We start from the raw sequence: 27098 nt of genomic DNA on the forward strand, positions 1-27098 counted from the left end.
ATATCACATGGTCCTAAGTATTCAGACCCTTTGCTGTGACACTCATATATTTAACTCAGGTGCTCTCCATTTCTTCTGATCATCCTTGAGATGGTTCTACACCTTCATTTGAGTCCAGAAATTTTTGATTATACTGATTGGACTTGATTAGGAAAGCCACACACCTGTTTATATAAGACCTTACAGATCACAATGCATGTCAGAGCAAATGAGAATCATTAATGTCAAAGGAACTGCCTGAAGAGTTTAGAGACAGAATTGTGGCAAGGCACAGATCTGGCCAAGGTTCCAAAAAAATATTTGCTGCACTTAAGGTTCCTAAGAGCACAGTGGCCTCCATAATTCTCAAATGGAAGACGTTTGGGACGACCAGAACCATTCCTAGAGCTGGTTGTCCGGCCAAACTGAGCTATCGGGGGAGAAGAGCCTTGGTGAGAGAGGTAAAGAAGAACCCAAAGATCACTGTGGCTGAGCTCCAGAGATGCAGTCGGGAGATGGGAGAAAGTTGGAGAAAGTCAACCATCACTGCAGCCCTCCACCAGTGGGGCTTTATAGCAGAGTGGCCCAACGGAAGCCTCTCCTTAGTGCAGGACACATGAAAACCCGCATGGAGTTCTCCAAGATGGTGAGAAATAAGATTCTCTGGTCTGATGAGACCAAGATAGAACTTTTTGGCCTTAATTCTAAGCGGTATGTGTGGAGAACACCAGGCACTGCTCATCACCTGTCCAGTACAGTCTCAACAATGAAGCATGGTGGTGGCAGCATCATGCTGTGGGGGTGTTTTTCAGCTGTAGGGACAGGACGACTGGTTGCAATCAAGGGAAAGATGAATGCGGCCAAGCACAGGGATATCCTGGACAAAAACCTTCTCCAGAGTGCTTTGGACCTCAGACTGGGCTGAAGGTTTACCTTCCAACAAGACAATGACCCTAAGCACACAGCTAAAATAACGATGGAGTGGCTTCACAACAACTCTGTGACTGTTCTTGAATGGCCCAGCCAGAGCAATGACTTAAACCCAATTGAGCATCTCTGGAGAGACCTAAAAATAGCTGTCCACCAAGGTTTACCGTCCAACCTGACAGAACTGAAGAGGATCTGCAAGGAGGAATGGCAGAGGATCCCCAAATCCAGGTGTGAAAGACTTGTTGCATCTTTCCCAAAAAGACTCCTGGCTGTATTAGATCAAAAGGGGGCTTCTACTAAATACTGAGCAAAGGGTCTGAATACTTAGGACCATGTGATATTTTAGTTTTTCTTTTTTAATAAATCTGCAACAGTGTCAACAATTCTGTGTTTTTCTGTCAATATAGGGTGCTATGTGTACATTAATTAGGAAAAGAAATGAACTTAAATGATTTTAGCAAATGGCTGCAAAATAAAAAAGAGTGAAAAATGTAAGGGGGTCTGAATACTTTACGTACCCACTGTATGTACACTACATTTTATTTGACAAAACGCTCAATATTTCCCGAACCGCATCTGCTGCCTGTAAACTTTTTAGCTCTGCTGGCCTCATTTTCAGTCCAGAAAGTGCTTGAATAAATTATAGAATCTTTAAGAACCAGTTTTTGTTGAATCACAATATCCCCGCTCTGAGATCACATTCAGCTCCGAATATTTATTTATCTAAAATGATTTATTTGATTTGTCCATTGAAGACTAACGGTTCGGTTCTTCTACTGTGTGACACGATATTGTCATTTTATGTTAATTTGTTAAGGATCCCTTTTTGAAAGATTGTTTTACTACTTTGTCTTGTTTTGTCGACTTGTTTGAGCTTTGCTACATTCTGGCATGTTAAAGAGGCCGTTGTGTTGATGGTTATTGCAGTGTTGAGGTTCAATATCAGTCAAATATTTAAATATTAAAAAAATCAGATACTCTCAAGACTTTTGCTTTTCGACTGGAGAGTTTTTCGGATGATTTTGTACTAATGCACAATAAAAGACAAGACAAATTATACTACACCATCATTTTACAAATCGGTTGTCTTTTGTCCACATGGCTGACATTTTTTACTGTTTTGGTTTAATCACTTTTCAAATTGAAATAGCTTTTTATTATATACATATTCGTATCTTAATGTCAAACTTTCCGTATTTTTTTGCGGGGGTTTTTTTTGTATTTGAAATCCCTAATGATTAAATATTTTCAACTTTACTTGTCTGTCGTTTCCTAACTAAACTATACATCCATTTAGACTGAAAGCAAGTGCATTGCGAGAGTCGAGAGCGGGTGAAATGGAAGTGGGCGGGGCTTGTTAGTTAATGCTGGAGAGTTGCGTAAAAACATGTCTGTATCAAACCAGTTTAATACGCACTTCATCTCCCTTTTTTATTGAGGAGAAAAAGACTAGAGTGTTGCAAAATATATAAAGATTGGCAGTTCTGGTAACATATAAATACAATAAACATTGCTGGATGTCATGAAAGTGTGAAATCATACAGTATAATAATACACTATTGTTGTAACTAGTCCTGTAATGGATGTGAATAAAGTGTGTTTGTGTGTTTGTGTGTTTGTGTGTGTGTGTGTGTGTGTGTGTGTGTGTGTGTGTGTGTGTGTGTGTGTGTGTGTGTGTGTGTGTGTAGTCTGCCCAAGCCTATTGATTCCTCCACAATAATAGTTTAAATGTCAAACTGTTGATAAATGTTAGGTTAAACGGCTACTAAAAGAGCCACGCAGTATTAGTATTCTGCTCGATGTTATTCATGTGAATGCAGAAGTGGTACTGCAGAGGAACTAGAACATTCTGCACTCCCAGAAACACACCTAATGCTCCTTTACTCGCGCTGCAGCACTTTCAGCACTCAGTAGGGAATTATTTCCGTTCGTCGCCCAAAATGATGTCATCTCTAACCTTTTGTGTGAATGTCAATGAAAAAGCAAGTCGCCCCAAATACCGTAACCTTCGTCTTATCTGTTTGGCCAGATGTTATCAGTCCAGATGTGCGACATCAAGATGGACCTGGAGATGGAGCGAGATGAGTGCTTGGCCGAGTTGGAAAATGTCACATCAGGTTGGTTATGTTTTTTGCATTGTAATGGCATTTGTGTTTGTGCATATTTATTAGCGGAGTTTCCGTGGTGGTGTGTGACAGAGGGAAATATTATACTGCATAAATAAAGACGAGTGACAGTACAGGATATTTAACACGTTTTTATTTCTTCGTTTATTTCATATTTCCTGTTATAATTATCTCCACTCTTCTGGGAAGATTCTCCACTAGATTTTAGAGTGAGATTTGTGGAGATTTATGTGAGATTCATATAACAAGGGTGTGAGTAAAGTCAGGTACTGATGTAGGTGAGAAGGTGAGGAGGCCTGGGGTGCAGTCAGCGTTCACATTTATCCCAAAGGTGTTCAATAGGGTTGAGGTCAGAACTTCATAGGAGGAGATCTTCCATTCCAACCAATGTCATAGAGCTAGATTGCTGCACCGAGACAGGTTTGGGTTTCCTAGTTCAAGTAAACTTCAGTAAATCTCATTTTACTGCCACATCCAAAGACGTACAACTGTGTGTTTAAAACTTTGTGGTAACAGTTTGGGGGGAAAACTTCATATGACTGGAAAAGTCAGGTGTCCCAATATATTTTGTCCATATAGTGTGTATAAAGCAGACAGGAAAAAAACAGGCTGGTGATAGAACAGCTAGGTACAGCTGCTACAACATAAGTGCTTTCAAGAATTTACTGGTTTTATAGACATTTTAAAACCTTGAAAGTAATAATAAATGGATAAAAGCTCTACGAGCTCTATTAGTATACATTTCTATGAGTATAAATTCCGTCATTCGGACGATGCTTTCTGAATTTCTCTTCTATTGCTGTTTTCTTTTGAATTAAAATATCCTGTACAATAGAAATCCTTTGAGATTGTCCAGGTGGGTCAGTGCCAGAAGCAGTTCCTCCATAATTCCTTAAATCTCTCTGCATCCTTTAGTGCCTGCAGGCTTTATGTCTGTACTGCTGCAGTAGACGTGAGGACAGCAAGCTGCAGTGAATTAAATGCACATCTGGGTTTGTTGACGTTTAATAGAAGGCGTCCTGTCGGTCCCATGGACGGAGCTAATCAGAGTGAAGTGGAGCCCATTCTCTCGGCCAGACATAACTAATCTACTGATACTCATTTTTAATAGCTGAAGCAATGACAAGTGGAGGCAGTCGAAAGTTTATCTTTTATTAAGTGGAACCCTACTTTAATATAAAATAGCTCAGAATTCCCCCAGGGTGATGCGCCAGAAATTGTCCTGTTCGTTACAGCTCGTGTGCATAATCTCCAAAATAATTGCTTTGGCATCGGCGTGAACCGCATGTACCGTTCTTAAAGGATAAGTGGCATGGGAAGTAAGGAATTAAAAACAGTGTCGCAGTGTTTATAGGAAAATGATCAACGTGACAGTGGTGTGTGAGAGTGCAAGAAGGGAAATTAGCTCAGTGATCATCGAAAGGTCATAAGTTTTAATCCCCTTGAGCAGGGGTCTTAACCCTCAGCTGTGCAGTCGTATATATTAGACAGTGTCTACTGTGCCTACTAAAATTCTGTAAATGTAATTTTCGGAACCAAATTTCATCTTTACCAAGTTTCTTAATTTTACTTAATGTTCTAAAGTCTTTTATTCCTCTTGTAGCACAGCAAAATGTCAACAGTTCAATTTTTTGGTGTAAGAAATGCACATTATAATAATCATATCCCTTTGCATTTACTGCTGTGGAACCGCCACAAGTTCCTTTTCTCACACAGTTGTTTAGTTTCAATTGAAACTTGCTGATCTCAGAGATTCCTTTTATACAGGTATAATAAAGCTCCTTCGAGATAACATTAGCATTCGCCATCTTTAAATTGTTAACTTTATTATGAGATTCTCCACAAACCTTTCTCAAACAAATTGTTAGTGATCAATATGCTCTTTACTATACGCAAAATATACTGTGTGACGTATTAAACCTTCTGATCGAACAGAAATGAGAATTCAACAGCGTCATGTTCTGATCATTCTGGACAAATCGCATCGAAAGCTTTTTTTTTTTTTTGCAGAATTTGGCCAAGTGATAACAGAGAGATGATCAGAATTTGAAGTAATTAATTTAACTAATTTAGCAGTGATTTGTTTACACTGTAAAAATGACAACCAAATGAGAATAGCTTAAATGTACAGTCACATTTATTGACTATTTCCTATTTTTAGATTATAATAAATCAAAGGGATAATTAAACCTGAGTTTTTTTGTCATTTCAAACTTGTTCACAAACCTGGTTTCTTGTTCTATTGGCAGGGAGTTTTGCTACTTTTAAGCGTTTATTACTAGAAAGAAACAAAATGATCTGCAAATAGAATAATAGCTTCCTGAATAATTTTCCAGAAAATGCACAATATGGACAAATATTTTAGGACACCTGACTTTTCATATATAGTTCATTCATTCATTCATTTTCTCCCGCTTATCCGTAATTCGGGTCGCGGAGGCAGCAGTCTAAGCAGGCCCCCGCCTTCGACTGCTGCCCAATCCTCACAGCACCGTCCCTTACGGTCCCTCCTGCAGGTGGTGAGCCCACGGGAAGGCGGCCCCACGTCACTCCGACGTCACGGACCTTGATATTTCCCTCGTAAGGGACCCCCGGAGCATAGAGGGTTAAGGGCCTTGCTCAAGGGCCCAAGTGTGGCAGCCTGGCGATACCGGGGCTTGAACCCCAGACCTTCCGATCGGCAACCCAGCGCCTCAACCGCTGGAGCCACCACTCCCCATCATATATAGTTCTTGCTCAAAATGTTACCACAAAGCCAGTGGCACACTATTGTATATCATTGGAGGTGGTAGAATCAATGTTTTCCATTCACTAGAACTAGGATTCTAAAACCTGTCCTCTTGTGGATAAATGAGCACAAATCTCCACAACCACACTCGTAAATCTAGTGGAACATCTCCCCAGAAGAGTGGTTGGTGAGTTGGTATAAAATACAATGGGGACTAAATGTGAAATGGGATGTTCAAATCGCACATACCAGTCTTGTGGTCAGGTGTCCACAAAAACATTTGTCCATACAGTGTAGGTTTAATGGGCTTTAATTTATTTAAAACCATATATAAAGTTTAATGTTCACTCTCTAAGATGTTTATATTTTAATACAATGTTGACCTTCTTGTCCCCAGGATGCAGTGGCGAGTGGGACTTTGCGTGTTGGCCGTCGGCGTCGTTTGGACAGATGGTCACCATCCCCTGCCCCAAATACTTTACTCATGTCAGTGACCGGGAAGGTAACACCATTAGTGTGATCGAAAAAATGGCTAAGAACTGGATTTAGATGGATTCTGTAGGGGTTTTTGTGAATAAATAGACAGTTCCCCATTTTTTTAGGCAGTTTAAAAAAATTATTCAGAATTAGTGGATTGTGGATGTTGTTGTGCTGGATTGTGTGATTGTGTGCAGAACACACATTTTTAATCTTTTTCTCGATTATTTATTTATTTTCATTTTTTTTTTTTCTTTGATTTTCTTGATAGATTTCTTCATGTCAAGAAATGTCGAGCAGACAGTTTGAATAAATTGAAATTGAAATGAATGCATTCAAATACTAATCAATACTATGATTTTTGTCTCTTTTGTCCAGAATAATTATTTATCTCTCATCATTTTGAAAAACGAACTCTAAGAAAACATCATTTATAACATTATCGTTTCCTAAATAAGTGACAGGGCTGAAAGTATCACGCTTGGTGTTTTAGTGTAGATCTACTGTACACTATATGGACAAAATGTATTGAGACAGCTGACTTTTCCAGCCAAATGTTTTCTCTCCAAACGTTTGAGTCACACAGTTGTAAAGGACTTCTTAGGATGGAGTAGCATGAAATTTTACCCTTTACAAACGTGTTCCAGCATGACAATGCCTCGGTGTACAAAGCCAGCTCCATGAACATATGCTTTACATGGGTTGGAGTGGAAGATCTCCTGATATAGCGCTCTGACCTTAACCCTATTGCATATCTTTAGGATATGAATGACACTGACTGCACCCTAGGCCTCCTCACCTGACCTACAATAAATCTCCACAGATCTTCATCAGTACCTGACTTTACTAACAACCTTATGTCTGAATGAATCTCCACAAATCTCCACAAGCACATGCTGAAATGTCTTCCCAGAAGAGTGGAGGAAATTATAACAACAAATAGGAACAAAACATGGAATAGAATGTTTTAAAAACACATACCAATCTTATGGTCAGGTGTCCACAAACATTTGTCCGTATAGTCTGCAATGTGCTTAACTAGCATAAATATATTTGAATGATTTATTAAACGGTATGTTTTTATATTAATAGTTGATGCTCAGTCGTGTTTTTGTGAGCTCAGTTTTTCTCATCACTTCATATCATCATTTAATGGAAAGGGATTAGAAACGATTGGTTTCTTCTTCTCGTGATTTTCAGGAAATTTGAGTGATACAATTTCCTGCTGAACATCTGCCTCGTGCGGAACGTCCCAAATATTTTACAGGAGTGAACGTGTTAACGGATTTGAGTTGAAGGAGCCAAAATGTATATTGGACGGATTGGTTTTTTTTTTGTGTTGGACGGAGCTTTTGAGAAAAAGCTTGTTGTAGACTTTAAGATATTTTTTTGAAGGATGTAATTAAAAAAAAAAGAAAAGTCTTACGTTTATGTGCGGATTCAAAAATGTAATATCAGTGAACCACATATGATATCAGTCTTTCTCTTCAAAGCTGTAGATCAACAGGAGAAGATAGCTGTTTCTGATCTAGAAATTGCTTTATCATTTTTATTAGATTTTCTGCCCAGTATTCACATGTAACTTTTGTACTCTGGTGTGCTCACCCCGTTCCCAAGAAACTATCATTACACAGTACAGATGAATAGATTTTTATATATGATTTTGCCCTCAGACCTTCTAGTGGAAAGATCTTTTTTTTCCGGAGTTGTGAGATTTACGACGCTGACTTTAAATTCACCTCGAGTACTTTGGAAAGGTTTTTTTGGGAGTAAGATGTCTTCGGATTTTCCCTAAAAGGAACTTGTACAGATGCTCGGTGGTTGTGTCAAGGTGTATTTGCTTTAAACTGACCAAGAAAATCTTTTGGAATATACACTGAAAATTATCTGTATGGTTTTGATTGTACTCCAACATTCAACAGTCACACAGGTATTGATTCCACAATGCTGCTTAATTCTCCAATCCAGTTGGCAGAAGATAATAGTTAAAATTTGATGCCATTCATTAATGCAGCTGCAAATCACGTTTATATTAATAATACCGTACTATAAGCCACTACTTTTTTCCCACGTTTTGAACCCCTCGGTTTAAACAACGAAGCGGCTAATTTATGAATTTTTCCTGGGTTTCTCCCGGTTTCACAAACTTCAAGCCAAAAAACTGAACCCCATAACATTAGACCAATTAAATTTTCGAACGGAAACGAAAAAACGCACCTCATCTGTGTTCTGAGCTGCACGGCTTCGGGAGAAAAAATTTCCACGGAAGGAGGAAGACAGTAAACAATGACTTTCTTGTTAGGCTACTGTTTGGATACAAGCCGTTGTAGCACGTTGAGTCTGGGTGAAAGGAGAGCTCGCTAAATCCAGTTGCAACAGAAATCATATAAGCACAGACAAGTTTCCAAAACTCATGCTTTTTTATTTTTCTTGGCAACAGCGTTATGGGTTAGTCAAAGAAACTTAGAAATGAGCATCAGAAAATAATAAGGACATATTCCCCGGCCCTGCACACATGCAGTATTACTGGCAAAATGCGGCGGCAGGCTATTCCCAAAATACCGCTCTGCTCCTAAAGGAGCCACAACATATTTCACCCGTTACACCGTGTAACAGACACTGTCTTTCGTTAAAGCCTGTGTGAAGTTCATTAGTTTCAGTGTAGACAAATTCAAAGTAGACAAAGTGTAGTCAAATTCAGTGAAATTTGTATAGACTTTATAGACTTTATAGACCGAAATTACGGTACATCTTTTGTGATACAAGTTCGTAGCTTAAATGACGCTCCATGTAATATACTAACTAACTAATAATAAACTGATTAAATGCTTTATTTAACAAAGAAGTAATAGATCTTCATTGATGTAAGTCTAGTTTTTGAGATATTTATGCAACATTTGGAAGGGGACTCCATTGTCAATGCTTTGTAACAGTAAAGCTGCAACTTTCAGAGGACAGAGGATGTTGGATTTTCTGATTCGCATTAACTTCAAGCAAAAGTGAGAGAACTATTTTTTTATAGCTGCTGTAACAAGCGATATTAAGACTTGCTTCACCAATGTTAAAATTTCAACATATAAATACATCAAATGTAATTTTTTCTTATATATTACAATTTAATTTGGTATTTAGATTCCTGCTTATAAAAATGTTTAATAAACAACTCTTTATAGAAAGCTCCTGCAAGAAACCAAACCAATGGACCACACTGAAATGTCCACCATAGACATTCCTGTGTGCGTTATTAGCATGTAATTATTAGCATGATCTCTATATAAACGCTCTTCTTTTAGATCCTTTGAATTTTTATGTTTTTCTTACAAACCCAGTCCAGCTATAGCTTAATGTCTATCAGGTTACGGTTCCTTCTTGATGAAAGGGACAAGATTTGCCTGTAAAACAGGCCTCTGAGAGGGTTTTTTACAAAGCTCATTCCGAACAGGGCTTGAGGGATTTAGGTGCTTCAGGGCAAAGTGGTGAGGATTTATCTTCCCAATGTCGAAAGCCTCTGGAGATCGGTGATACTGGCCAGATGTGATTGGATGAGAATCTTGCTGTAGACGTGGGGGTGGGATGAGCTGACGATATAATCAGCCCACTTCGGAGTAATGATGGGAAAAGCAGATGGAGAATCGATGGAATGTTGTGCTGCACTTTACAGAGGATGAAGCCGCATATGTTATTAAGCGATTGACGATCTCGCTGTCGTCATTAAAGAGGAAGAAAGCAAATTTACCGGAAAATTTATAACAAACAGATTGAGCGATTAATATTTGGCTTAACTTGGCTCTTTCTTAACCTTCCAGGAATGTCGTCCTGAAAATCCGGCCTTAGTGGTACAAAATTTAGAAAAATTCATAAAGCTTTTTAGACATGGAAGCTTTTATGAATTTACAACATCGTCTGGTAAAAAGTTTGGTTACGAATATAAAGCATACATGGAAATATTTACATGTCTGGATTCCAAATGTTGGTGATAAATAGCTCTGAGGTGCTCTCCAACCAAACTTTTTGATTCTCTGACTGCAACCTGTCCTCCAGCAGAAGAAAAGGTCTAAAAAAAAATTATAAAGAATCCAAGAGAGGACAAAACTCGGAGTACTGAGTTGTGAGCATCTCTGAGCACATGTACGTGTATGAAGAAGATGGTAGAAAGCTCTTTCCTAAGCAGAAGGCTCGTGTAATGTGTCTTGTCAGTAAGAAGCACATTCTAACCAGGCTATTAGCTAACGTGTTATTTGGAGAGCTAAACAGTGGAAGGGAATTGCCAAAAACAGAAATTAGTTAATTGTTAATTAGTTAATCAACCACAGTAATTAACATTGTAAGAATGTAAATAATGCAAAGGAGTGAAAAAGTGGGTTTAAAAGTTTGGAGTGTGATTGAGGGAATGTGTGTTACAAATAACATTATTTCCTCTGTAAGATTTCGGCTCAATGTCAAAGCTAATCATTATTAATCTCTGTTATATAACATATATAACACTGTACACCAGTGACTGAAATATGGAGTTGTGGATCAGAGTGCAAAATAACACAAAATCCTATATCTTGTGTTTAAACCAGTTTATTTGCTTTATTCAGGGTGGAAAACTATAGCATACATATTCACATAACATCACACCTGCTTGCATTATTAAAGTTACTTTATTAGAGTGTAAGTAATAAGTGCTGGAAGTGTTTGTTTTTACTGTAGTGATTTGGCTGACTTTAGCTAGCAAGCTAGTTTGGTTTGTTAGCAAGCTAATTTCCATTGTTAATAATATGCCCATAATCGATTACCTTAGCCGGGTTTTCAGAAGGAAGAGACCACAGTTTTGCTTTATTGATTTAACTTTTAAAAAAGTGAAGTTATTTACTACCAGAAATTGAAAATGTTAAATATTTTCATCGTGTGTTTGTCAGCGTTATTTGAGTTAATTCTGCATGCTGCTTCAGCCTTCACTCGCAAAATCAATTGCAGTGTTGAATCAATTCTCATCGTCTGTTCAGTTTATTGTTTAATGTCCAAGACATTTGATGTTAAATGTTCAGCCACCTCGAGCTAAACGCAAATAGTAGTGCCGCACAACGAAATTGAAAACAAGTGTTACGAAACACAGAGCCACTCAAATCCGGGAACACGTCATAAATCCAGGGGGGCCGAATCCTCGCGTGTCCTGACACGTCTGAACTTTTTACCCAGAAGCTTTACAGTAGACAGCCATTAATTTTTTATGAACAAAGGAGTTTCTATGGTCATATCTTGGCCTGTAAAAGCAGCTTGCTTCCTCACATCACTGCCACGCCAGCGAGAAGGAACTGTCAGAGTGATTAGTGAAGATGGCTGTTTGGGGGTTGACCTTCATATTTTTATTAGATTGCGCTACAACAACAGGCCGTAACTTTTTCTCGTGCATGTGATTAACACCTCGTTTAATTTGTATCAGATGGAACGTCCTGTCGGTTGTTTATTTTGTGCAGCCCAACCTTTTCTCAGATTTAACTGGGAATAACAGTACATGAATAATGATTCACTAATATCTGAATTAATTTAATATTAGAGTTAATGCATGTACTAATCATGAATGAACAAAGAACTAACATTAACTAGGACGTGGATATTGGGAATTCATGCATGAATAATGACCACCTTAAGTACACGTCGGTACGTCAATAAATCAATAAATGAATAAATGAATGAACTAATGAATTCCACCTTTGGTGCTTGTTTATAGAAAACATTGAATTTTCATTGCACATCTCAGTTCAGCTGCTTGCAATGAAAGAATCACACTTAGTGTTGCAAAAACTTTAGTAGAGAAATGAGATACAATATCAATGATCTTTTATTTCAGCATTCTAGGTGTCACAATGAGATCAAGAATCACTTTCCGACAAAAAAAGCACCTTTCATGTGGTGGTTCGCAAACAATCTATTAAATATCCATTGGATTAGTTAATGCCTGATAAGAATTATGATTGATAATGCGTTAATAAGAATCATAATATACATACAGGCAGGAAGTAAGTGTGTTAACTTTATTTGTTTATTACAATAGGTCTGACAATTATTAATATACTCTAACGTAGAGGCATGGCTATAGACAAGACCAAGTGAAGCAGGTTAAAGTCAAAACCAGGAAATCACGAAACAAGAAAGCGAGATTTAAGATACAAATATGCACAGGAACATGAGACGCGCTGAGACAGAAATAACTAGGTGTAAATACAAAACGTCTACAAGAATTAAGCTCAGAGCAGAACTGAATGGTGAGAATGGGTGAGCGATACCTAAAGTAACCACTCTTTTCACCCGTAGTAAGCTGAAAAGCGTATCAGAAGAGACAAAATGTTACATTTTAAAGCAGATGGTTTACTGCTTTTTATGGTTTATGTATCGCGCTACAGTTTAATAAAAAAAACGCAACATTTAGTGGACAGAATATTGGGAAAAATTGGAACCAGATTTTGAGTTCTCCTGTTATAACCCTGTGATCTGAGGGCTTCTCATGTAGGGTTCCAAAACGTTGTTCATCCTGTAACTTCCCATCCTATCACTTTCAGGAAACTCCTAAACACTCCGATCTTCCACGAACACTCAGCAATGCAGAAACACTTTTAGTACTCGGTCTGAGTGCATATGTAGTGATTAATGACACCGGTTACGATATGTTCTTGGAATTTTGTTACAAGTTTGCTTTCTTGCACTTGTGAGATTGTAAAAAACTGGTAGTTCCACTGCCTGCACTCGCTCATCCTGCGCCCTGTGTTTAACCAAAGCTCACACTAAAAAAACACAACATGCCCAACTTTTATTTCTCATTTTTCAAACTGATGAAAGCATTCCTCTGGCAACGTCTCAGTTCAGAGCAAATCCTGTCAACAGTGTGGACCGTAATAGCAACAGATTCTTTATTGAGAATTTCTGTCTAATCCCTATTGCCAGAGATGATCTGGCTTCTGTCATGTACATCTGTAAAATAACACATTGTAGTTTACATTACTGTAGGGCTGGGTGATAGGATGATGTAATAGAATAACTTAGTGATTTGTTTTCAGTTATTGACATTAAGAGTTACTTACTTAATTAGACTATATTTGTATATTATAGTTGTTTAATTTATGCTAGATAAAGCTCTTAGGCAATAGTTTGCATGCATATATTAAACAATTACACACACACACACACACACACACACACACACACACATTATATAATGTCATAAGGTTATGCCTGTTCGGTGTGTTTGTGTATATGAATATAGCGTAAGGATTTGAGTGAGTTTGACAAATTGGGACGTCTAGACGACTGGGTTAGAACATCTCCAAAACTGCTGCTCTTGTTGGTTGTTCCTGGTCTGCAGTGGTCAGTATCTATTAAAAGTGCTCCAAGGAAGGAACAGTGGTGAACCGGCGACAGGGTCACGTGCAGCCAAAGCTTATTGATGCACGTGGGGAGCAAAGGCAGGTCCATATGGTCCGAGCCAACAGACGAGCTCCTGTAGCTCAAACTGCTGAAGAAGTTCATGCTGTTAATGATCGATGGGCCACGACTGTTTAGCAAAAAGGGACCAACACAATATTAAATTAGAATTTGAATTTATTAGGCAGGGGGTCATAATGTTAAGCCTGATTGGTGCATATATAATGCTAATTAACATGGTATGGCATGGTATGTTGAGGTGAAGTGCTTTGTGGGAAACATAGTCCTGGTCTATACTCCTGAGATCGATCTATCGATCTATCTATCGATCTATCTATCGATCTATCTATCGATCTATCTATCTATCTATCTATCTATCTATCTATCTATCTATCTATCTATCTATCTATCTATCTATCTATCTATCTATCTATCTATCTATCTATCTATCTATCTAAATCGAACTCCATAAGCAAACCTTTTTTTACAGCCTGCATCACGTCTCTCACTGATTAAGCGTGTGTTGAAACTCAAAATGAGACCTTCATCAATTAAAAACATTCTACTGTATGTGGGGAGACAGAGATTCAGCAGCTGCTGAGGAAATCCAGCGATACCTCCAATGTCAGACTTTTCCAAGCATTTAGAGAATGTTCTCTATTGACCAGCTTCTTTAATCACCAAAAAAATAGCTGCCTGGAACATCATGATAATAAATCATCTGTTCACTGTGTTCAATATTGACACAGCTTTAGTTAAGAGGTGAAACTTTGGCGTTGATTGATATCTGTGCAGAAACTACAACTTTTACCTCAGAATCCATGTTGAATAAATTTTCAATCTGATCTGTGAAATTATAATTATTGTATGTATGATATATAAGGAATAAACCACTTGGGTTTTGCTGTTAAAGGACACTGCTCAACAAAAGTGTAGACTGAGGAACCAGAGGCTGGGTTTATGGCTAGAATTTTTTTTATTAATATACTGAATTTGTTTTATGTTTAATCACAACATATCACTCCTGAGCGTCATGAGCTGTTGTTTCCTTGTTGCGTTGGGAGTTAATGATTCTCACATGGTGCTCATTATCCCTAATTACTCTGCATTTCAGCATTTTGAGAATTTTATCCCTCATAAGAATAATAACATGGCTGCATTTTAAACCAGATGTGTTGATGCTGATGTCTTAGATATCCAAGAACTATGTTGTATGAAGTCAGATGGTAGATTTTGGATTGGAAGATCTTGAGTGCAAATCCCAGCATCATCAAGCTGCAGGGCTCTTGAGCAAGGCCCTTAACACTCAGCTGCTCAGTTACAAAAATGAGATAATTTTAAGGTTGCTCTGGATAAGTGCATCAGCCCAATGCCATAAATGTAAATGGAAAAGTGGTTACAGTCAGATGGGTTAGGAAAAGCTAAAAAGAAGAAATATGTTGTGGATAATTTGGAAGAAGCTGCATCTCTTTGTTCCCACTCTCCAGTGTTCTGTATTGTTGAAAAATTTATGATCAAACTCTTAATGTCACCCAAATGAGGATGGGTTCCCCTTTTGAGTCTGGTTCCTCTCAAGGTTTCTTCCTCATAACATCTAAGGTAGTTTTTCCTTGCCACAGTCGCCACGGCTGCTCATCAGGGATAAATACACATCATTCACCTTGACTGTTAAATTCTTTGAGACAATGTCTGTTGGAAAAAGCGCTATAGAAATAAACGTGACTTGACTTGACATAGTCACTACAATGCACTGCATAATTGGGGAATTTGGTAATGCACAAGAAAAACATCATTTTTAATAAGATTTTAACATATAATTAATTTTAAGAAATACGAAAAGTCCAATTTACTCTACATTTGTCATACCATCCGTTTGTCCAGCAGTACAAAGAATTAGTTATAATAAAAAATTATAAATCTCAAAAAAACAGAAACTAGTTTCTGTGCTTTGATTCTCATGAACTTCAGGAGTAAGCTCTAATTAGAAGAGATTTTTTTAAAAGACAATGTTTTATTCATCTTGTTTATTAATTTGTCTCACTAATTGCGCTGAATTCTACAGACCTTCAAAAGCAAAGTAACCCATTAGCTCAACTTTAATGAGAAAATCTTTACTTGGACTCGAGCCGGTTCTTGGAGGTGACATTTAAGAAAGCTGGAAACTCGGTGCAAACTCGGGTTAGAAAATCCATTTAAGTCCACCGAATCAAAGTTTTAAAGCAAAAATGCATTAGTTATGAAGTGGAGTGCTTTGACCTTTTCAGTCAAAAATTGAAAAAAAGCAGCAGGCAGTGTCCAGGACAAATTCTCACCTCCTGAGTCTCTCTGAAAGTAGCATAAAGTTTCCTGCTGCCCTCCCTAGCCACTTCCCTTAGTCAGCAAGTTTTTTTTTGTGCTTTCTTCACCAAAAGAGGAGAACTACCCTGGAGTTAAAGAAATTTCTCATCTCTGATTTCCAGGCGCATTTAACAGGATTTTTGTCCAGGACTATCATCTTTGTCACGACTCAGGAACAACAAATTTAACAACAATAACAAAAACCTCTGTTGCAAACCTTAAAGGAACTGTTACTGATGGCAACATTGGGAAGCTGAGAGCAATCTGTGTCTTGTTCTATTTAAAAATCATGAAGGATTATTATAACGTATCTACAGGCTGTTTTTAGCAACTTCTCTTTAAACTAGCTGTATTATGGTTTCCTGCTTAAAAAAAGTATACATTTTTTGTAATCTTTAGATAATCCGTGGCTTGTTTTTGTAGGTAATATATTGAGGGTATGCACAGAGGACGGCTGGACGAACATCGACCCCGCCGTGAGCGCTCAGAACTGCGGCTATAGCCTCAATTTCACTGAAGTGGACATGGTGCGTATGCTTTAATAATGTGTTCATTCTTTATAGGTATCAGGGTTTTAATTACTACTAAGTTGTACTAGAAGGTTGTCTGTAAAAAAAAAAGCTTTCCTGTATTTTGCTTCATAACACCACCCCCTTAATTCTGAGATGAGTCTTGGGTTGAAATGATGCAAAACATCCTCTAATCATGATGCTTCCAACACCAAATCGCACTGTATCAATAGTGGAATTTGACGTACAGACAGCATTAGGTTTATGCCTAAAACTTCTTGTCTTAAACACATTCACATACAGTCCCCTTTTTTTGCAGAGTTCTTGAAATGGTTGCTTTTTCCTCCCTTTACTCCTCTTCTCACTCCATTTAACTGTTGGCCTCACTGTGGCTTTCCTCACCAGTCTTGGTTTATCAGAGGTGGCTTTGTATACAATGAATAAATCATTTGTGAAGTGCTATGAATAGAAAAACACCCACTGTTAAGGTGGTAACCATGACTTTTTTTTTTTGTCTTATCCTTTAATTGCATACCCCAAGTGTTTATTTTTGCTTTGGTTTCTGATACATATCTATACTGTACCTATATTTTCAACCTGTATATAGTTCTGAATGTGTTCTATGTGCAGGATTTCTCTCACGGTGAATTCCTGCGCTCTGTGAGGATCGGATACACCATCGGTCACGCCGTGTCTCTGGCGTCCCTCGTCATCGCCATCTTCATTCTGTGCTTTTTCAGGTATTTTTTTGCGGCATTTCACAGACGTGTGGCCAGATCAATCCGGGTGCGTTATTCAGTCATTTGATTTCCTCAGCACGGTCGCAAAGCGTCACAGGATCACGTTTTAATATCCGTTAAAACCTTCACATTACGATTAGCTTTAAATGGCTCCTATTCAGGTCACATATTCAGGTTTCTGTCATCACTTACAAAACGAGTTTTATGCTATCTCTTTCCCATCACACAGAGATGGCTCTTATAAAACACCTCCGTTCGCTGGACACGTCTTAAGTAGCTTTCTTTTTTTCCTTTTAAAGCATCACACAGTCAATTAAACAGAAAAACAGGTCTCGCGCATGCTGCGGTCTCTCGAATGAAAACAACACACACCAGATGTTCGCCGCGTGGGCACTCTCTTGAGTGATTCTGTTGTGCGACAGAACAGTGATGTGTCCCAGAAATAAAGCAAGTTTCATAAATACAAAAATGATATATAGTTATGAGATAAACAATCGTGTTGTTTTATGTCTAGGAAGCTCCATTGTACGAGGAACTACATTCACATCCATCTCTTCCTGTCATTCATCCTGAAGGCCATCGCGGTCATAATGAAGGACGTGGCTCTCTATGAGGTGGATCCAGACGACTGCAATCCTGGATCTGTAAGACGTTTTTCCAAATTTACTTTAATGTTATGTTAATTGAACAATGAAAGTGACTAAACATCTGAAATCTTAATTATTTACCATGACTATTTAATACAAACATTCACCAGTTTCAGAACAAAACAGTGTCTCATTACGCTTTTAAACATCTGAACAGCCCTGATTGCTCTGTGATGTTGTTATGAATTAAATCTCGATGTAATATAACTGCTCTTATTCTATATTGTTAACATTTCTATAGTAGCAACGAATTTACAGGGAATTATTATGGAGGATGTTGCATATAATCTGAATCGCACAAAATCCAGTGGCAGGCCGTGCATTTGGTACCTGGGGGCATTCAGTGAGGACGTACCCGACTTAATCCACCTCTTAATACCACCACTATCACACCGCAATTATAGAAACCATCAATACATACAAAAACGCAATATAACAACGTGTGGCATTACAGAGAGAGAGGTATTTCACAAGTGGAAGGTGAAAACCATTTTACGAAAGCAAGAAACCCAGTTAAGACTCCAAACCTCCACAACTGTGCACCTACAACATCTGGAGCAGTTTAGAATTAATATTTGTCTAATAACATGACAAAAACATTAAAAATGTAAATTAAATACAACCTACTCACCAGAGATGCAGACTTATAATGTGCACCGCTCCTTAGAGGCTGTAACCCAGTGGTACCGCTCGTATTCACTGGTCTGGAAGTGGTGAACAAACCCTTTCCCGGGCTGAGACACGCTAGCTAGCTTCAGGGTTGGCCGACATGCATCAAGATGTCAAGCTTTTATTGAAAATGTATTTTTATGAATGTCCGAGACCAATTCGATTTCTCTTCCTCCGTAGGCGTTAAAAAGTCTAACTCGGATGTATTGTTGTGCAGAGCTACACACGTGTTTTGCCAGTCGAACTTGGCCGTAACAGTTTCCCTCTGACCAACCAATCAGAGGACGGGAAAATGCTGACGCTATTCTGTGAGGCAAAAATCTGATTGGTTAAAGAAACAGACTCATCGATAATATTGTCCTTGGTAAAAAGGACAGCAGTACTGATTTTTAAGGCCCTGGACAGATTAGATTGACATGGCAGCACATAGAGGCAAAAAATCTAACCTCCACATACACGTACTGGAAGCAGTGCAGCCAAGAGAAATACTACAAAATGAAGAGAATAAACTTCTGTTCGGAATAAATTTTTACAAATTCATTGAACAAATATTAGAATTTAGGTTGTAAATGTAGGTCAGTGCTTCTGATAGTGTTTAGGCCAGAAGAGAAGACTTTGCAGGCCCTGACTGCCCACCACTAACAAAATCTAATCATTAACATGGTTCAATGTTATATGGACAAAGGAAAGCATTAATTGTTAAATAATAGCAGTTGTTGTGATCGTTATAGTTATGAAATAAGAAATATAAATAAATGTATTGCTATAAAAAATTTAAAACTTGTTTCATACATATTCCACATAGTCCATTGCTTTGATAAATGGATTTACAGCACACTGTGGTGTTTAATGAGCAGGAAATCGCTGGCAAACTGCTGTGGTATAAGAGGAATTTTAGTAGGAATTAATCTTCTGGATGGTAACAGTAACTCAGTCTGTATAATCGATTATTTTTCTATAGGAACATTCCATGAAATGTGTTTAAGAGGCCGCTTTGTGGTAAACCTAACCCTAATCATTTTTATAGCATCTTTCAAATAGTCCACATTAATAAATAACTATATGTATATATCACCATCAAATGTCTGCTATGAAGCCTAAACTTGGATTTAATATACCACAGATTTTCAATAACGAGCATATACAAAGCTAGCACTGTTCCTACTAATCGCTCTAAGATCTCTGCCTTTAGTTTAAAGGAAACGTCTGACCTTCAGCAGCTTCATCTTTGTGGTCCTTCGGGAGCTGGGAGAGATTGGTTTCCGCTTTATCGCAGCATTTACAGTCAGCACTTGAGGGTTTTTATTGTGCTTCATATCAGGACTACTGATCTACTGGGCTTCTAATGGAGCTCCTGCTGTGGGTTAATGGTCATAGTATGAGGATAAATTATTTTCCAGAGCTGTTAAACCTTCTGTAAGGAATTCAAAATGTACTTCAGAAATCTGACCAATACCGTGTGTGTGTGTGTGTGTGTGTGTGTTTGTGTCTATATAGGTGTCTTTATAGTTGTCAATATAGGTGTGTTTTTATTTCAAGTAAAACTTGTACCTCAGAGTTGATGTTTACTGGTTTTTCCTACTTCGTCATTACATTTGATTGAATATAATATATAATATATACATATGTATATGTGTATGTATATGTAATCTGCATTACTGGTACTGCTGCTGTTTTATTTGTACTTTTTTTGGGTTATCTTGGCTTGTTTTTGAGACCTGGAGGATATTTTTTCCCCCTGCGTCTAGTCCCGTGGCTTTACACCCTGCTAATGTGTTTAAATTTCACTAGTGCGAGACAGTTTTATAACATTCGAGACCCGCAGTGAAGCCTTAAGGGTTCGCACTCACGCCTTTCACAGATCCATTTCTCATCTGGGATCAATGTTGGGAGGCTTTTAGAGCTTTTTTCACTGATATTCTCTCAGGAGCCCTTTCCAAATCCGGCAAACAAATGACATCTAATGAAAAGAAATCCGCCTGCGGGTGACAAACTCCATTCTTTGGAGACCCACAGCACTGCGTTAGAGTTATTTTTCCTGGTTTTAGCCCCCGTAGTGATTGTTAATGCCTTTTTATATACATGCCCTTATAATTATTGATTCTTGATGAATTCTGCACTGCTTTTTTTCAGTTTTTAAGAACTTTGACTCCTTTGGAATGCATAATAATCATTCTTATTAAATGTGTATGGAGTTTTATGTAAAAATAATAAAGTTTTGGAGGAAGCAGTAGAGTACATGAAGCACGGTGGTACAAGCAATAGTGTTAATAATCTTTTCGATCAGATCTTCTAAGACCACTATTGTCAAGACGAATTCCATAAATTTTCATTTGTAGGTTTTTATGAAGGAACAAGATAACGTTGATGTTTTCTTCCCCTAAAGCCTGTTTCTTCTTGAATCATTTTCAACTACATCATACCACAAATCAACCCTAAATGACCAGTATGTCAACTCTCTGAGGTAAATTCTAACGACTATGGAGCATGAAACATGCAGTGTTAAATAAGTCACCTCAGTTTCTCAGTAACATAAAGTTACAAATTATAAGTTTTTTTGACGTGGTGTTGTTATTGTTGTAGTACTTGTTCGGTGGATAAGCTAATGTATGCTAGGTCTGCTAACAACTTGGCTAGATACCTTTGTTTAGTAGCTCTGCTGATAAATTCATGTTGTAATTCTGTTAGTAGAACAAATTGTTTTTAAAAAGTTGTAAAAAGTGTAATATTTGATACCATGCATTGAATTCAGTGAGCAGACAAAACAAAGATTAGTGCTGGATTTTATTGAGGAAATGACACAGAAAATGTCACTTTTTTGACAAGGACTACTTTCACATTTTGTTGTTTTTACGTGAAATCCTTTGGGAATTTGGTACATTTTTACTCTTTGTAATTCTTCTCCAAATTTGAAAGAACGAGTGATGCAAACACTAAGCTAGTGCTGTGAAATTCAATGACACATGACATGTTCTCTGATATTTCCATCATATTGATTTACATCATACCACAAATCAACACTTAATGACCAGTATCTGCTCTCCAAGGTAAATTCTGACAACTATAGATCATGAGAGAACTTTTCCTGAAACAAACAGTGTTAAATCAGTCACCGGGCTTTTTTGTGAAGATCGTTGTTTGCCAGATCCTTAAGAGCATTTGGAGAGGTTGCTAATGTTCTGCTTAAACAGGGTGTGTAATGAGCTTGTGTTTGCTTTTTGCTATGCAGCAGCCATAACTGGTTTGCTTTGATTCTTGTATGTTATTATGGATTATAATATAGTATTGCTAAATGCTGGGTGATACTAATCAGAAAGTATTGATTAGTTTGCTGATAGTAGTTGCAGGTTCTGGGGAAATCAATGCACTCATTCTAATACATGATCATATTAAAGCTAGCCAGATAACATGTTCGATTGGAGAATCAAAGAGGAATTAAATGTGATTTTATAGATCTTATATTCACATTAAGCCATGTTGCACCACTATTACACTTCCTATGACAGCACAATTAGAGAGTTTTATTGAATTCTACAAAATGCTTAAATTGGTTTCTCCTCAGCTTCCTTTCTTTGTCTTGTGTGTGTGTGTGTGTGTGTGTGTGTGTGTGTGTGTGGTATGGAGTGGCTTAAGTTGGTAATCTGTTGTATAAACACTCTAAGCGTCGCCCAGCCAGAAGGATACGTCACGTCTGTCACAGCGGCGATGTGCAAACACTCCAGTTCCTCCAACTCACCCACTCATCCAACACTGGTCAACATGCCACGCCTGATTAAAGTGCTCTAGAAATGTTCCGCACAGCTCTCAGGCTTTATGGCACTATTTCTGATATGCCAAGCCACGCTGATAACAACCGATAAGGCTGATCAAACAGACGGAATTGAAAAGACGAAGCAGATCCCAGATCAGTCCATTATTCTAAAGCAACTGAACAAATATGTGCCAGGGTTTGATGTGGCTGTTCCGACGGCGCAGACGGCTAGTCTTTATGATGTGGAATATATAAACTACTGTCATTTAAGGAGTCAGTCAGAATACATGAGCAACTTCTGGTATTCTTTTAATGGGAGTTATACAAAACAAGCTAACATTTCAGCTTGGAATTTTTTCCCCATGAACTGATATTTTAGCTACCTTATTATTATTACCTCAGTAGCTAACATGTGACATTTTGATTTATGTATTTAAATGTATATGTTAGTGTCTATAAGTTTATCTCTTATGAATTTATTGATACATTCAATGAATAGACAAAAGAAATATTATTATACATTTTATTATTTATTTATATATTATAATTATTAAAATAAATGTTCTGTCACGTTTCAGTGCGTTCGCAATATCACTTTTTAGACACTTTTTTGAAATGATTTTGGGTAGGACAGATGGACGTTAGTGTTAGCCTCACATGGCTCACATTTTGCAATGATTATATTACATTATATCACAATTCTTGAGGACAGTTCTAGGATACAAAAAGTATATTATGATTATAACAAAAAAAAAAAATGCTAAATCGAGTTTGACGATATGTCCAAAAAGACACAGGAGGATTAAAAAAAAGTAATCAATTGCATTTGTTACATTTGTAATCAGTAAACATAAAAATTACCAACGATATCTCAGAAAACTGTATTGCTTGTATCATTCTTCATTCGTTATATGCTATATTGATATATCGCCCAGCCCTAGTTCTTGTAACATGTTCAAAGTGTGTCTGTTGTTTTGGTTTTTTTTGTCTATCTCTATTTCTAATATTTGTTATTCCTGATTAATTATATCGCCCCGTCTTTGATCCCAGTCTAACAGCGCAACTTTAAGAACCTTAATGTTTATCTGATGAGGAACTTTCACTTCCCCTGAAGTTCCTCTTTATATACTGAAGTTACACTTTCCTGAAATTAATGCAGATGTAAAGTAAAGCATCCTCTTTATTTACTTACTTATACGATATATATATATATATATATATATATATATATATATATACATGGTATAATAATGCAATGTGCTGTATACACACGCGATTAAACGACAGTAAACATGGCCTTTATTTATTACAGGTAGGATGCAAGGCTGCAGTGGTGTTCTTCCAGTATGGCGTCATGGCCAGCTTCTTCTGGCTGCTGGTGGAGGGCCTCTACTTACACGCACTCCTTGCCGTCTCCTTTTTCTCGCACAGGAAGTACTTCTGGTGGTACATCCTAATCGGCTGGGGTGAGTAAGCGAGCGCAGAGCAGCAGATTTACAGTTGTTGTGATATTCGTGTCAACAACATGGTCACCATGAAGCAGCTTGTTGCAACAGCTGTGCTTTGGAAGTTCAGCCTAAAGTCAGAATCTGATTTTTTTTTTTTTTTTTTTTTCTCCATGAGTTAAGCAGAATGGCCTGTAATTATTACTGCATAATGGACTTTAAACCATCTGGTTGTGAAACAAGGAGAGAACAAAGAACCCCATATTTGGTGTTTTAGGAAAATAAGTGTGGAGAAGTCTGACATGCAGTTTTCTACAACAATATAACGTGTTACCATTTTGCAAACCATTCACTCCTAAAAGAATACACATTTGTTATTCATTTATAGTTACATTTATTTTCTGCACTGGCTGTGAAACAAGTGAAGGGTTTTATTTATATCTGGAGTCACCAAACATTTTTCTATGAGGGCCACATAATTTCTCCTTTCTTTAATGGGGGGCCGGGGCGGTCTGTAACAGAAAATTTCATGGGCCGAAGTGACTCCTAGTATTATTGTGGGGATTTTATTATGGTTTTAAATGTATTTATTATCTTTAGGTATACAAGATGAATTTATTATTTTGTTCTGCGCTACTTTTCAGAAGATATATCGCCTATTAAAAGATCATAATTACTATCTTGATGGCACGTTTGATTATTCATTGTTATTGAAATCAAAATATTCACTTATTTATGCATATGCATAAGGTTATTAAATTAAAATATTCTTGATTTTGTCATGTCGCTTTTATTGTAAGATCGAAAACTCATACATACTTGAAGAAAGTAAAAATACTTCCTTATTGGTCCACGATTAAGAAACCTTGTGAATGCAATAGCTGCTGTTATAAAAAATTACTCTTTTGACCAATCAGAATTGAGAATTTATCCAAACGGTGGTTTAGGAGCCACTAATATCCGATTATGAACGTTAGGAATAACAGAAGTTTCCAAAATGACAGCGATGTGAGCTTGAAGTCATGGTCTGAGTGCGTCCGTTCATTATCTGAAAATAAAATCGTGCCTGACCCAACATTGCAGCTTGTGCAATAAAAACAAGGGTGAAAAAAAGGGTAACTTGACATTTGAGATCTTAATGATCTCCAGTAAACTGACCAGTGATCTGATGTATGGAAAAAAAAGCAGCGAGGACTCGGGCCGGTCCTGTGAGAAAAACAACGTACGCTGATTCATACTTTTGGATCGCGGTGTCATATCAGTTTCGTGAAATAACCGGCGTGAATCACACACACAGCATTTAAATGGCAGCGTGTAGTGGAACCGATGAACCTTTCAGATATGGTTGTGAAATATCTTGAAGATTAATATGCAAGTCTAGTTATCTTCACTCCCTAGCGCTAAACAAATTCAAATCAAATTTATCAAGTGAAATGTTTCCAGAACCGGGTTGCCTTGTGCGTAGAAAATAAAAAATTGCCACTAAAATGACCACCTTTTGCTTGTGTGTGTTTCTCTCTACCCAGGAGTCCCAGCAGTCTTCATCAGCATATGGAGCATTGCTAAAGCCTACTTGCATGATGTCGGGTAAGCGCCTCTCTCTCTTTTTTTTTTTTCCTGCCTCCAGAGCCGTTTTAAAAACCCCACACAGATTTTGTTTAACATACACAAACATTTCTTCTCAAGGACGGTTGCGTGCAAACGGCTCCCGAGAAGCTTACTCAACCTCGGAGCTGCTCCATTATCAGGGGTTTGGTGTACACAAAAGTAATGTCGCATCCAAACACACCGAATACGAAGATAAGCGGAGTGTTTATGAGTTGGAAGAAGGCGGCATCACCTACAATGCTTCGGGTTTGACATTATAGTGCACAATTCATATGGTTACACGGATACACTGATATTAAATGCACATCGTTCACCTTGACTGTTGATTTCTGTAAAGCTGCTTTGAGACAATGTCTGTTGTGAAAAGCGCTATAGAAATAAACTTGACCTGACTTGATACACACACACATAGACACAGCTTTGACTGTGTATTTATCTCAAAGTGTGTGCATTTATATGCATCTTGCAGGCGCGTTTTATTTATAATAGCACACAAATGAGTCAGAACTGCATCCAGTTAAAGATTACGAACCTTCTACAATGATCTAACAGCGTCTCTCACAATCCTACAGTATGCTCACTAACGCAGAGCCTCGATTGGAGAATAAGTTGTAAATACAAGTTGTAATTGCACAATGAAACTCTTCAATGGTCCTTCTCATGAATAGAACAGGAACAAATAAATAATAAACAGTAAAATTACACAATAGTAATTAATAATTGCTCGTTATAATTAAGTGTTATTATTATTATTATTATTATGATTATTGCACGATTTTATGGCTCCGTTTATTTTAACGAGTCGTATTATAATATTTAATGTAATTCAATGGCTCATTGTACTTTTATGAGCCGTGCTATAATAATTGTGTAATTACATGGCTCAGTGTATTTTTAAGAGTCATATTTAAATATTAATAGTAAGGACAGGTCTGTGTGTGTTTTTTTTCATTTAGTTCACACAGGAGGAAGAATTTAGTATCAAGTCAAGTCAAGAAGCTTTTAGTATGAAGCACGATTCAGTGTTTAACACACAATGTAAAAAAATGATAGTACAGATACAAGTGCCGGGTAAGAGCGTTTAAAACGGCAGGCAAAAATTAGAAAAGGCAAGGGAAGGGCGATTCGCATAAAGAGGACGGGAAACAAGGAAACAGAAACAAGATCGAGAACCGGAAAAAATGTGAAGCATGAAACATAAACAGCTCGGTAATCACAGCGAGTTATTCCGTGTATACAGAACACAAACATAGAAAATAAATAAAAGAAAGAAAAGGTGCTTTATACTGGTCACATGGACTTTACAGCACAGTGAAATTCTTTCTTTGGCTGAACTATAATATAGCACCCCTGGAGCACTGAAGGTTAAGGGCCTTGCTTAAGGGCCCCAAGAGTGGCAGATTGGCAAAACTGGGGCTTGAACCCCCCAACCTTCCGATTAGTAACCCAGAGCCTTAACCACTTTTGATGACCACGAGATTAGTCGCAACTTAGTCACGCATTTTTCTGTTCTAAACCTACCTGAAATTAATACTTTTCAAGTGTTTAATCCTCCAATCAACATGCGCATGGACGAATACAGATGCTTTATGCAAATGTATGTTTATAATAAGTGAAACCAAACTCAACATAGAGCACGAAGACAATATGTTTTCAAGTAATTATGGTGTTTTAAATGACGTAAATCATCAGGACACGCAACAAAACTTTTGCTATGTTTCCACACGGACGGTTTTAATTGCCGGATG

General features: G+C 37.6%; 1 protein-coding gene and 1 long non-coding RNA gene across 4 annotated transcripts in view; one reads left to right on the forward strand and one right to left on the reverse strand.

Moving 5' to 3' along the window:
- LOC310717812 overlaps positions 1-27098 on the reverse strand; it is a 433295-nt gene that overhangs the window by 403409 nt on the left and 2788 nt on the right. The gene's annotated exons all lie outside the window — the stretch shown is intronic.
- Positions 1-27098, forward strand: part of vipr1a (vasoactive intestinal peptide receptor 1a) — a 39905-nt gene that overhangs the window by 5501 nt on the left and 7306 nt on the right. For 2 of the 3 annotated variants that reach the window (XM_083525906.1, XM_083525905.1), the window contains 7 exons: positions 2939-3026; positions 6161-6265; positions 16405-16508; positions 17121-17230; positions 17745-17874; positions 23610-23763; positions 25269-25329. In XM_083525906.1, the coding sequence (XP_083382032.1) occupies positions 2939-3026; positions 6161-6265; positions 16405-16508; positions 17121-17230; positions 17745-17874; positions 23610-23763; positions 25269-25329 (752 nt within the window). The remainder of the gene's footprint in view (positions 1-2938; positions 3027-6160; positions 6266-16404; positions 16509-17120; positions 17231-17744; positions 17875-23609; positions 23764-25268; positions 25330-27098) is intronic. The other variant, XM_083525907.1, reaches the window with a different exon arrangement.

The sequence above is a fragment of the Silurus aristotelis genome (assembly GCF_946808225.1).
Source record: "Silurus aristotelis genome assembly, chromosome: 22".
In the NCBI taxonomy this organism is placed as follows: domain Eukaryota; kingdom Metazoa; phylum Chordata; class Actinopteri; order Siluriformes; family Siluridae; genus Silurus; species Silurus aristotelis.